At 41.7% G+C, this 12,884-nt stretch overlaps 1 protein-coding gene across 6 annotated transcripts in view; it reads right to left on the bottom strand.

Moving 5' to 3' along the window:
* Positions 1 to 12,884, bottom strand: part of CEP89 (centrosomal protein 89) — a 77,162-nt gene that overhangs the window by 14,502 nt on the left and 49,776 nt on the right. For all 6 annotated transcript variants that reach the window (XR_006702604.1, XM_045442539.1, XM_045442540.1 and 3 more), the window contains 2 exons: positions 3,504 to 3,671; positions 2,765 to 2,906 (listed from right to left, as the gene is read on the bottom strand). Coding sequence is in view for 5 of the 6 variants with exons in the window: in XM_045442539.1 (XP_045298495.1) it covers positions 2,765 to 2,906; positions 3,504 to 3,671 (310 nt within the window). In the remaining variant the exon portion in view is untranslated. The remainder of the gene's footprint in view (positions 1 to 2,764; positions 2,907 to 3,503; positions 3,672 to 12,884) is intronic.

Genomic DNA, 12,884 nt, shown 5'->3' with positions numbered 1-12,884 from the left:
ATAAAAATAAAAACTAAAAGAAGAAATTAAGGTGCCATTCTCAATAAATTAAGGCCTAGGAGACCAGGACAGGGTAAGGTTGGGATACTCGGCAACAGTCCCAGGACAGGGCAGAGGCAGCAAGCAGCACCCCGAACCCCAGCTGGTCTCGGGGCTCCCAGGCGCAAGGCGCTCACAGGGCCAGGGGGACAACAGTGTCTGTAGGTACACAGATGTCTCTTGCGGTGGGCACAGATGTCTCTTGCGGTGGGCACAGCTGGGGAGGGCTGAAAGCAGCTCCCCCACGTCCGAGGGGTCTAAGGATTCTAAACCTGAGCCTGGCGTTCAGGCCATAATAACAAAGTTCAAGGCAGGGGGAGAGAACACATTTCATTTACAGATTGTTGGCTTAACTTGTAACTTCCAAGTATTTGGACAAATAGCGTATGGCTTCCGTTTCGATTCCCATCCTGGGCCCACAAATACGAAGGGAGGACCTAAGAGGGACCGTGTGAGGATCGGGGAGGATCTAAACTTCATCACAGAAACCTGGGGTGATCGCTGGCCCACACGGGAGGTGCAGGGCCTGCCTTCCGGGGAAGCCTTGCGTGCCCTGAGCTGCAAACAAGATGACTTCGCCTTTAGGGTGGTACTGACACGTGGCAGCGGGGTCCCCGTTTTTCAGCAAGCTTCTGCTTTGCGCTCTGGCTATTCCAGTGGGGAAGCACAGGAGGCAAGGCAAAGGGGGAAATGGGCGCTCAGCACCACTACAGAAAATGCCCGAGCCCAGCACTTGGGTTAGGATGGTGACCTCTCAGGAGGCGGATGGGACGGGGGCATACAGGCTTAGGGGCCTACCATGCTGTGTCTGAGTCACATTGCTTCCAAAAGACCTGGGAAGGGCTTAGAAATCACCATTAATGTGTAATCAATCTTACCACTCCTAGCAGCAACTATTGTAATTAAGAAAGCAACTTTTTTGGTAACCTTAATATAAGTGCAGAATGAGATCTCAAGACTGGCTTAATTAGCATCTCTTTTATTACAAATAAGGATCACATTTCCCCCAAGAGCTGTGTGCTATTTATATTTCTATTTCCTCTTATATAAACAATGGCTAAAAGCCTAATGTTCATTATCCTATGGAGACTTTTTTCTTTAAAATTTTTTTAATGTTTATTTATTTTTGAGACACAGAGAGAGACAGACAGACAGAGTGAGTGGGGGAGGGGCAGAGAGAGAAGACACAGAATCCGAAGCAGGCTCCAGGCTCTGAGCTGTCAACACAGAGCCTGACATGGGGCTTGAACTCACAAACTGGGAGATCATGACCTAAGCCGAAGTTGGAAGCTTAATTGATTGAGCCACCCAGGCACCCAGAACTTTTGTTGTTGTTGTTGTTGTTGTGGAGAGACAGAGAGAGACACACACAGAGAGAGAGACAGAGAGAGAGAGAGAGAGATCCTGAACGAGGGGAAAGGGGCAGAGGGAGAGAGTGAGAATCTTAAGCAGGCTCCATGCTCTGTCCAGAGCCTGATGCGGGGCTCAATCCCAGGGACGCTCAACTGACTGAGCCACCCAGGCGCCCCCTCAAAGGAGGAACTTGATACCTTCCTAACAAATGGGAATAAGCCTGTGGCACATCCTGACAGACTCTCCACACCCCATTCACTTGGGAGAGGGGTTGAGTGATTCCAAGTTTGCCAATTTCCAAATGTCTCAGAAAATCTGCTAGTTTCCTCTGTCATGACATGCACTAAATTATTTCTAATCATATGCTACCAGAGATTTGCAACGCTGCTTAAACAAACATGTTTATTTAAAAAAAATTTTTTTTCTTAACGTTTATTTATTTTTGAGACAGAGAGAGACAGAGCATGAACGGGGGAGGTTCAGAGAGAGAGGGAGACACAGAATCTGAAACAGGCTCCAGGCTCCCAGCTGTCAGCACAGAGCCCGACACAGGGCTAGAACTCACAGACCGTGAGATCATGACCTGAGCCGAAGTCGGCCGCTTAACTGACCAAGCCACCCAGGCGCCCCAAACATGTTTAAATGAATGTAAGCAACATGTGTTCAAAGTTGAAAAATCATAAAATGCAAACAGGCCTAGATTTTTTTCTTAATTGCCTGTAATTTCACCACTTGGAGACACCACTACGTAAGTCCCATTTTGTGGTAAATTCTATTGGGGTTTTTTCACTGCGTGGAGCTTGGCAAAGAGCGTGCCTCCTTTCACTGCACAGTCTGCCGCTGACACCTTTTAACACTAATGTGGAAATGCCAAGAACCATGCCCTTGGCATCACGCGGGCTGGCGGGGCAGTGCTCCACCATCTAGGACCACCGATAACCCACGCGGTCCTTTCCTTGGGACTAGGGTCGCCAGGAGCAGCGAGGGATGGACTCTATTTACCCTGTCCATGGTGCTCATATTTCATCTTCAAACAGGGAACACATTAAGTCAGCTTTATAGGGAGAATATGAAGACGCGTCTGCATGTGTGATAAATGCCTGGCGACCCTGTTCTATTTGGCTGGATCAACTAATTCTATGAGTTTATCTTCTAGAGTATCATTTACCATTATTTAAAAGGGTGGGTTATCCGCCTTTCAAAAATGTGTTTCCCCCATGGTTGAAAGCAAAAATTTTGGAGAATCTGAAAATGTGCAGTTAAAATGTAAAAAGATGAAGGTTTTTACAGGTAATTTTATAAAGACAACACACTTAAAACTATGTTTGCATATTAACTTGCAGTGGACTCAAAGTTAACTGGGGGAGCTTACCAAATACATAAGACTGTCGCGTTCCTGGGTCATATTCTCTGCCAGGCCAACAAGATTTGCCAGGTACTGGTGAGCAGACATTTCGTTCTCCATGGCTTTTTCCACCTGCTTTTTGAGGACGTCAATTTTCTTTTGAGACCTCCTACAGAGTCCCCCCAAATGGTGGAATAAAAAACTCATTAGCCTGAATGGCTAGGGCATAGAGACTATCTGAATTGTAAAAACAGCAAGTATGTTAGCATTTAAATGTATTCTTCGGCAACCCAAATCTTCCTTTGAGTTTCAGGGTGAGAATAGGTAACCGAGTTTAATTTTGAATGAAGCATAATTACTGATTCCCGGCCAAGTCAGCAAGAATCAAAAAATGCTTCGCACAATTAATAGGTTACTTATGTATTATTCTCTTAATTTTTTGGCCCATGTTCTAAAAGATGCTTTTGAAAAAGGAATCCAGTTACCCCAAAATGCATAGGAAATAACTTCCAGAACTTTCAGTCTTAGGGTCATCATTATGACTATCAACTATAATTGAACCATAGACTTGAGAAATGTTGGCTAATGTTGGTCAACAGCAAAGCCTTTACTGGGCTTTTGTTTTGATATCCAGTAATCTCAATGATCCTTTTCCATTTTCTAGCCAGTATTAGACAAAGAAAATAAAATGGAATATTTGTGTCTTCTTAATACAAAAAAAAAAATAAAAATAAAAAACCCGGCTGAAGAAAAGATAGATAAAAACCTATTTATTTTCTGTGCCCTTTCGAGTTCAGCTCCCAGTGCTTTGTTTTCAGCTGTCAGGCGGTTCTTCTCTAACAGCAGGCTCTTTTTCTGCATTTGCAGGACGGCCAGCTTTTCCATCAGTTCTTCTAGCTCAGCACCTCCTTTCTCCTCTTCCTTCTGCAACTGGCTGGCAGACAAAAACATCACAGGCTTGTATCTGCACTCTGAAGTTAACTTGAGGTGGCCACTGCCAGGCAAGTGATGGGCAGCCCAGCCCCCAGGGCCCATGGGGCTCCTTGGGAGGCACCCCCCTCCCCACCCCGGAAATACTGTTTGTACCCTCCCGGAGGGCCTGGGATGGAGCTTCTAGAGGCTGGGCATGACTGGGCACACACTTCTTTGATGGTAATGATCTAACCCCTGCCCGTAACTGTTGCATATGCCTCTACATGGATATACTTTTCTTTTAAAGTTTATTTATTTATTTTGAGACAGAGGGTGGGGGGCAGAGAGCAGACAGTGAGAATCCTAAACAGGCTCTGCACTGACAGCCCCATGTGGGACTCGAACTCACGAACTGTGTGAGCATGACCTGAGGCAAAATCTAGAGTTGGATGTTTAACCAACTGAGCCACTCAGGTGCCCCTGTATAGATATTTATACCCTATATTCCTTCCAGAAGAAAAATTAAGATAGTTTAATTTTTTACATAGTTATAATTGCCTTCCCAAATCCTAATGCTAAAACAAATTTTATGTCATACTAAATTCAATGGTTTAATGATAAGAGAAATAAAAGACTAAAGAGGGCATACAATTTCAATATAAAATTCTGGCAAAATGACGCTTGAGAAAAGAGTTATTTCTTCAATGGTTCTCTTGGTCAGTTTTCATGCCATGACCAGCCCTAAACAGGTAGAGCCACACACAGAGGCTGCCCAATTCTGGGATGGGGTAGGTCTCTCTCGGTACCATGTGGGCCTTACTCCCAGCCTTGCAGGCTGGCAAATTTAAATTTAAAACAAAACAAACAAATAAAAAAGGTAGAAATAATTTGTAAAAAAACAAAAACCACAAACAGTTAATAGTGGGAGAAATACTTTATTACTTTTATTGAAGATTTTTATTTTTAAGTAATCTCTACACCCAACATGGGGCTTGAGCTTACAACCCTGAGATCAAGAGTCACAAGCTCCACTGACTGAGCCAGCCAAGTGCCCTGAAATAGTTGATTTAAAAAAAAAAAATTAAAAATATTTTTTTAATGTTTATTATTTATTTTTGAGAGACAGACAGCAAGCAGAGGAGGGGCAGAGAGAGAGGGAGACATAGAATCTGAAGCAGGCTCCAGGCTCTGAGCTGACAGCACAGAGCCTGATGTGGGGCTTGAACCCACGAACCGTGAGATCATGACCTGAGCCGAGGTCGGACGCTTAACCGACTGAGCCACCCAGGTGCCCCTAAAAAAATGTTTTTTAATAAAACAAATGTTTCCTTTTCCACCCCCTGGGCATCCCAGAGGAAACTTGTACTGATCATTTCTGATTTTACTTCTTCTGGTGAAATGCTATGATTTAAAGTTTTTTAAATTGTAAAATATACATATAGAAAAACATATAAAAGATAAATGCAGGGGCGCCTGGGTGGCTTGGTCAGTTAAGCGTCCGACTTCGGCTCAGGTCATGATCTCACGGTCCGTGAGTTCGAGCCCCATGTTGGGCTCTGTGCTGACAGCTCAGAGCCTGGAGCCTGTTTCAGATTCTGTGTCTCCTTCTCTCTCTGCCGCTCCCCTGCTCGTGCTCGGTCTCTCTCTGTCTCAAAAATAAACGTTAAAAAAAAAAATTAAAAAAAAAAGTTAAAAAAAAAAAGATAAATGCATATTTTAACAAATAATTATAATGAACCATCATATAATTACCATATAGGTGAAGAAACAGGACATTAAAAAGAAATCCCATTTATAATTGCACCACAAGAATAAAATACCTAAGAATAAATTTAATCAAGGAATGCAACTCTATATTCTGAAAACTATAAGACACTGATGAAAGAAACTGAAGACGACACAAAAAAATGGGAAAACATTCCATGCTCATGGATTGGAAGAATACTCCTAAGATGTCCGTACTGCCCAAAGCAATCCACAGACTTAATGCAATCCCTAGCAAAATACCACTAGCATTTTTCACAGAACTAGAACAAATAATCCTAAAATCTGTATGGAAACACAAAAGACCCTGGATAGGCAAAGCAATCTTGAGAAAGGACAAAGCTGGAGGTATCATAATCCCAGATTTCAAGATATACTACAAACTGTACATGCTTATATGGCCAATTAACCTATGACAAAGGAGGCGAGAATACACAGAGGGGAAAAGACAGTCTCTTCAATAAATGGTGCTGGGAGAACTGGACAGCAACATGCAAGAGAATGAAACCGGATCACTTTATTACACCATCCACAAAAATAAACTCAAAATGAACTAAAGACCTAAATGTGAGACCTGAAACCAGAGAACTCCTAAAAGAGAGCATAGACAGTAATCTCTTCGATACTGGCCTTGGCAACACATTTATGGATCTGTTTCAGGAGAGGGAAACAAAAGCAGAAATAAACTATTGGGACTACACCAAAATGAAAAGCTTCTGCACAGCAAAGGAAACTGATAGGGAGAAGATACCTGCAAATAAAATATCTGATAAGGGATTAACATCCAAGATATATAAAGAACTTCTACAACTCCACACCAAAAAACCATCTGATTAGAAAATGCGTAGAGGGCCTGAATAGACATTTTTTCCAAAGACCTACAGACGGCCAACAGGCACAAGAAAAGATGCTTAACGTGACTAATCATTAGGGAAATGCAAATCAAAACCATGATGAGATATCACCTCACACCAGTCAGAATAGCTAGTATTGAAAAGACAAGAAATTAACAAGTGTTGGGGGAGAAAAGGGAACCCTTGTGTACTGTTGGTGGGAAGGTAAACTGGGACAACCTCTGTGGAAAACAGCATGGAGAGTCCTCAAAAAATTAAAAATAGAAATACCATAATGATCCAGTAATTTCACCTCTGGGTATTTACTCAAAGAAAACAAAACACCAATTGAAAAAGATATACATACCTCTGAGGTACCTGGGTGGCTCAGTCAGTTAAGCATCCTACCTTTGATTTCAGCTCAGGTCACGATCTCACGGTTCGTGAGTTCAAGCCCTGGTCTCTGGGGCTGACCGTGTAGAGTCTGCTTGAGATTCTCTCCCTCTCTGCCTCATGCGTGCTCTCTCTCAAAATAAATAAACAAACTTAAAAAAAAAAAGATATACATACTGCTATGTTTACTGCAGCATATACAATAGTCAAGATATGGAAGCAATCGAAATGTCCATCAGTAGGTGAATGGATATAGAAGATGTGGTATAGATAGATATACAATGGAATATTCCTCAGCCATAAAAACGAATGAGATCTTGCCATTTTATGACATGGATGGACCTAGAGCATATTAAGTTAAATGAAATAAGTCAGACAGAGAAAGACAAATACCATATGATTTCACTTATATGTGTGATCTAAGGGACAAAACGAACAAACAGAACAAAATGGTGGTTGCCAGAAGGGAGACGGTAGGGGGATGGGCAAAATAGGTTTAACTATTTTACACTATTTAAAGTGTTAAGAGGTTAACACTTCCAGGTATAAAATAAATGAAATAAAATAAAAATCATGGACATGAAAAGTACAGCGTAGGGAATATAGTCGATAATACTGTATTAATGTATGGTGACAGGTGGTAACTGTGTTATGGTGGTGAACACTGCCTAATGTATAGAGTTGTACAATCACTAGCTGTACACCTGAAACTGATATTAACATTGTACGTCAACTATAATTCAATAGTAAGATAAAAAACACAGAACGTTTCAAGTACCCCAGATATTCCCACGTGTCCCGCCCCAATCATAGAGCTGCCTTGAGTACCTTTATAGTGTTACCACCTATCCACGCGTTGCTACGACTCAGTCTGGTGTGCCAGTGTTGGAACCACACATGAAGAGAATCAAGATGCACAATAGGTGCACAAAGGGCTGTATGTATTTTAGTGTCTTATGTCTCCAAGACTCACCCATCTGTTTTGTGTGGCTGTAGAATACTTAACTGTATCATTATACCAAATTCTACGTACCCATTTTCTTGCCGATAGTCATTCGGCCTGTATTCTGTATACAGACTTGCGGGATTCTCTGCAGGAATGCTACTCCAAGTGTGACCCTCGGATGGGTGTCGGTCTCCAGCTATTTGTTACTTGTCCACAAGATCAATACAGAAACTAAAGAGGACGGCTTCAAAACTTTTACAGCAATCTAACGCTGCTGTGACATCTGTGTAGTGTGATGTGAGTGAACCTGATTTGTTGAACAGCAGTTTGGGTGTCGTCAAATGTGCGGAGAGAGTGGCATGTGGCAGTAGCTGCGTGCTTGTTATGTGCAGCAGGAATACACGACAATGTAGATGACATTGTAGACATGTAGACATTTTAAGGTTAGCTTGTCAACTGTAACTCAAAAACATACAAGATCCAGAACTCATTTCTTTCACTGAAAACTAACTTAACTATTATTTTATTGGACACATTCAACTGGGTTAATGATAAATGGTTAAAGAAGAATGTTGAAAATGCAAAGACTTCTGCTTCCAGCCAAGACAGAGTTGTAGAGATAGATTTACCCCTTCAGCTGGAAAACGAGGCAAAACGTAAGAAACAAGTTTTCTGCCTTTAGACGATACACAATGCAGGGCTGTGATCCCTGAGGAAGGAAATAACAAAGTGAGTACTACGATTGCTTACTGGCAGGCTGCAGGACAGGACAGGAAAACTCCAAATAGAACCTAGTGGACCTGCCGGGTTGAGGAGTCAGAGATCAAAGAGGCCAAAGTAGCTAAAGACTGTGGGGCAGGCAGAGAAAGGGCTCCGGAGATCTTTAGGGGGGTGGGTAGTCACTACAAATCTCTGGCTGAGGACTACTGATCTGCACATGTGTGAGAGGAAACTACCTGAGGCTGAGAAAGAACCATTAGAAATGAGGAGGCAGAACCATTCTTGACATTCACCAAAACTAGGAGTAGTACACACGCCCAGTAACCAGAGTGGAAAGACCTTATAATAGAAGGGGCACTGGAGATAACCCTCAGAAGGGTATCACTGCCTTTGTAATGAAGCTAAGGTAGCCCTCGACTAAAAGGTGCCTTGGGCCTACCCCAAGAAAAGCAAACTTTGAAAGAACCCAACTACGGTCAAGTAACGTAAGTGTGCACCAGAACAAAATCTAATGCTATTTAAAAGCAATGCACTACATCTAGCATCCAACAACACAAAATCTACAATATCCAGCATCCAATCAAGCATGGGAATAGTAAGTAATAAAATATGGTCTGTGATCAGAGGGAAAAAAAATCAATAGAACAATTCCAGAAGTGAGAGAGATGATGGCATTGACCAACAGAGATTCTTAAACAGCTATTATAAATATGCTCTGTATGTTCAAGACAGTAGAGAAATGGATGAGGAGAGATGAGAAGAGAAATGGAAAATATAAATGACTCAAATGGACCTTCTAGAGATGGAAAAATGCAATATATGAGGGAAACCATACACTGTATGGTTATAAAAATACAGATTAGACACTGCAGAAAAAAAGATTAGAGAACTGGAAGACAGCAATAGAAACTATCCAACTGAAGCAGAGAGAAAGAAGACTGAGGGAATAAATGAACAGAGCCATCAGAGACCCATGGGACAATATCAAGTGGTCCCAGGTGAGGTGAGAGAAAGAAGAATAGAAAAGAATATTGAAGAAACAACAGCTAAATTATTTCCAAGCTCAGTCAACCTCAAGCAGAATAAACATAAAGAAACTACACTAAGGGACATCCTAATTAAATTGCTAAAAACCAGTAACAAAGAAAAATTATTAAAAGAAGCCTGAGAAAAAAGACACATCATGTTCAGAGGAACAAAGATGATAACAACAGCAGATTTTCATCGGGCACAATGCAAGCCGGAAGGCTATGGAGAGCATCTTCACACTGAATGGGGAACAAAATTCTCCAAATCAAAAACCTATCAACTTGTAAGTTTTTTACCCACTGAAATTATCAGTATAGTTTTATCATTTCCCCAACAGAAGTACTCTACTTTTTAGATATTTGTTCCTCCAATGAAATACAATTCATTGTTATAAACTGATGTTGTTTCTATTAACTTTGCTAAAATCTCTTATTACTTCTAATGATTTCTCTTTTGGTTTATATTTGAGTAGTATGGGTTTTTCTGCCCTTTCATTTTTGACCTTTCTGCACCTTTCTGACTGAGATGTATAGCTTAATGGCAACACAGGGTTGCCACTGAGAATTTAGCTATACCACTCCATAGTATTTCTTCCTCGCAACCCATTGTGTACGGCCTGTGTGAGGCCTTGAGTGGACGCTAGCCTCCCCCATGCACAGGACTTTGGTCACATCCTGCAGAGTCATGGGTAAATGTAAATTCCTGGTGGTATTCCTCCACGTGATAAGCATTCTCTCCACCTCCTAGGGCCTTCCCCTCACTGCCTCATAGGTAAGACGGCCCGAAGCTTACCAAAACCCTGCTCTTTTTAGTTTGAACTGACCAATCTGGTCTCCATCCAAGAACCTTAGCATGCCACTCACAGACGCTCATGTACCCAGGCACCTTGCCTTGACCTTCCGTGTGGCCCCTCTAGGTACCTGTGAGTTATAAACTTCTCTATTTCACTTTTCTTTGTGGTCTCACTATGGCTCACCATCCAACCTCCCAGGGCTCTACTTAACAAATGTTAATTTAATATTTAGTCTATTTAGTGTGTACCTACTCACTCCTGATACATTTGCCTTTAAATCTAACTTTGTATTTTGTGTTTTCTATTTTATCACTTGTCCTATTTTTTCTTGCCTTCATTTAGACTGATTAAAAAAAAAAAATCATTCTTTCCCCATACTAGTTTGGAAGTTATACACACTGTTTGCAGAAATTTCATCATGCATATTTTCACGCTATAGAATGAATCAACACCTTTCCCCTCTCCAGAATGACATAAACACTTTAGAAGACAAACTCCATTGACTCCCTTCCTGATTATATGCTGTTACTGTTGTGCATATGAATTCTATGTATTTAAAATTAAAAAAAAATTTTTTTTTAGGTTTATTTTTGGGAGAGAGAGAGAGAGACAGAACACAAATGGGGGAGAGACAGAGAAAGAGGGAGACACAGAATCCAAAGCAGGCTCCAGGTTCTGAGCCGTCAGCACAGAGCCTGACGCGGGGCTCGAACCCATGAACTGCGAGATATGACTTGAACCAAAGTCAGACACTTAGCCGAATGAGCCACCCAGGCGCCCCAGAATTCTATGTATTTTTAAATCCCAAAAGATATTGTTCTATGGAATTGATGTTCACTTACATTTACTAACATATTCACTATGTCTTTTTTTTACTCTTATTTCTACCTTGTTTCTGATACATCCACGTCCGAATTATTTTCCCCCTCCTGATGCATACTCTCTTTTAGAATTGCCTTTAATGTAGGGTTCCGGGTGGCAACACTCAGTTTGGATTTGAAAATATCCTTATTTTGGCTTCATTCCTGAAAGGCATTTTCTCCAGTGATAAAATTCTAGCTCCTTAGGGGTTCTGTTTGTTTCCCAATTGACATGTCCCCTGTTACCTGTTAAACACCCTGCTGTGGCCGAACTGCTCTGAAGGAAACCTGTCCTCTGCTCTTTGGCTAAGACAGCTCTTCATTTACCCGACTGTGCTTGTGCTCCTTGGGCAAGTATAATCCACGTGTTGTCATATTGTCTTCAGTTGCGGAAGACGCCCAGCTGTCATAACTCTAACTCTCTGGATTAAATATATCCCTATGTCGCTTCCTGCCTGTGATCTACTGATACCACAACCTTGGAGCACTCCATGTCATCCTATGGTTACCTGCTTCTGATCTATTTTTCAGTTCACTAATTTCACCATCCTGATATGTCTCATCTAGAGTTAAGCCCATCCAGTGAATTCTCAATTTAGGTTATTATATTTTCCAGTTCTAAAAATTCTGTTTCTTTTTCAAACCCAGTATTGTGAGGCTTTTTAGTTCTCAGAAGATATTTTGGAGGCTTTTATTTCTTTAAGCCTAACAGCCACCAGTTGCTTTATAGTCTTTGTCTGATAATTCTATATCTGGACTCTTTATTATTATGTGCTACTTCTATTGGTTCCCAGTCACTGTCTGTCTGTCTGTCTTTGTGTCCTGGACACTTTCCTTGGAAAATTTTTAGGAGTAAGGAACCTTCCTCCAGAGAGGACTGAGGGCTGGTTTGTTTCCGGTTCACCTTACCCTGAGGATGAAACCCTTTGGAGTCCCAGCTCACTATTCATTTGTGGGTACTGGGACTGTCCTGTCCTTCTGGATCCACTGATATTTCATTCAGGTATATCTGGGTGTGGGTCTTTTTCATTCATCGTACCGGGTACTCTGCGGGTCCTAGCGTTAGTCTTCAGAGACTTCAACTATGCCCTTCAACTATTAATGTCGGTCTGCCCATTTTCTTCAATCTTTCTTTCTGAGGTTCCTGACGATCTAAGGTTGGACTTCCTGGATGGGTCCTCCATCTATTACCTTCCTCTCCATTCCCAATTGTCTGTCTCCTTATGCTCTGGCAGAATTGACCAATTTGTCTTTTGGCCTTTCTAATTTTCTTTAGATTCTGGTAATCGTTTATTAAAAAAAAATTTTTTTTTAACGTTTATTTACTATTGAAACACAGAAGAGAGTCAGAGCATGAGCAGAGGAGGGGCAGAGAGAGGGAGACACAGAATCTGAAGTAGGCCCCAGGCTCTGAGCTGTCAGCACAGAGTCTGACGCGGGACTCGAACTCACAAACTGTGAGATCATGACCTGAGCTGAAGTTGGACGCTTAACCAACTGAGGCACCCAGACGCCCCTCTGGTAATCATTTCTAATCTTGCTCTTAATAATTGCACTTCTTTTATGGCATTTTATTGTTTTAGATCTCCTGCATTCTCTATATTATCTGTTTCCTTTTATTTGTTTTTTTAAGTAGGCCTCACGCTTAGCACGGAGCCAAATGTGGGACTTAAACTCACAACGCTGAGATTAAGACCTGAGCTGAGATCACGAGTCAGATGCTCACCTGCCTGAGCCACCCAGGCGCCCCATCTGACTTTCCTTTGAAGTGAGTTTCTCTGCTTACGTAGGTCTCCCTCTTTCACTGTATTTTTACCTCCTTTATATCCAATGATGCTTGTCATTTGTTCACATCTAGGAGTCTGCTCTTATTTTAGGATGAAGAACTGGGTATTTG

The sequence above is a fragment of the Leopardus geoffroyi genome, chromosome E2, assembly GCF_018350155.1.
Source record: "Leopardus geoffroyi isolate Oge1 chromosome E2, O.geoffroyi_Oge1_pat1.0, whole genome shotgun sequence".
Lineage (NCBI taxonomy): Eukaryota > Metazoa > Chordata > Mammalia > Carnivora > Felidae > Leopardus > Leopardus geoffroyi.
This window is presented reverse-complemented; position numbering and strand designations above follow the sequence as displayed.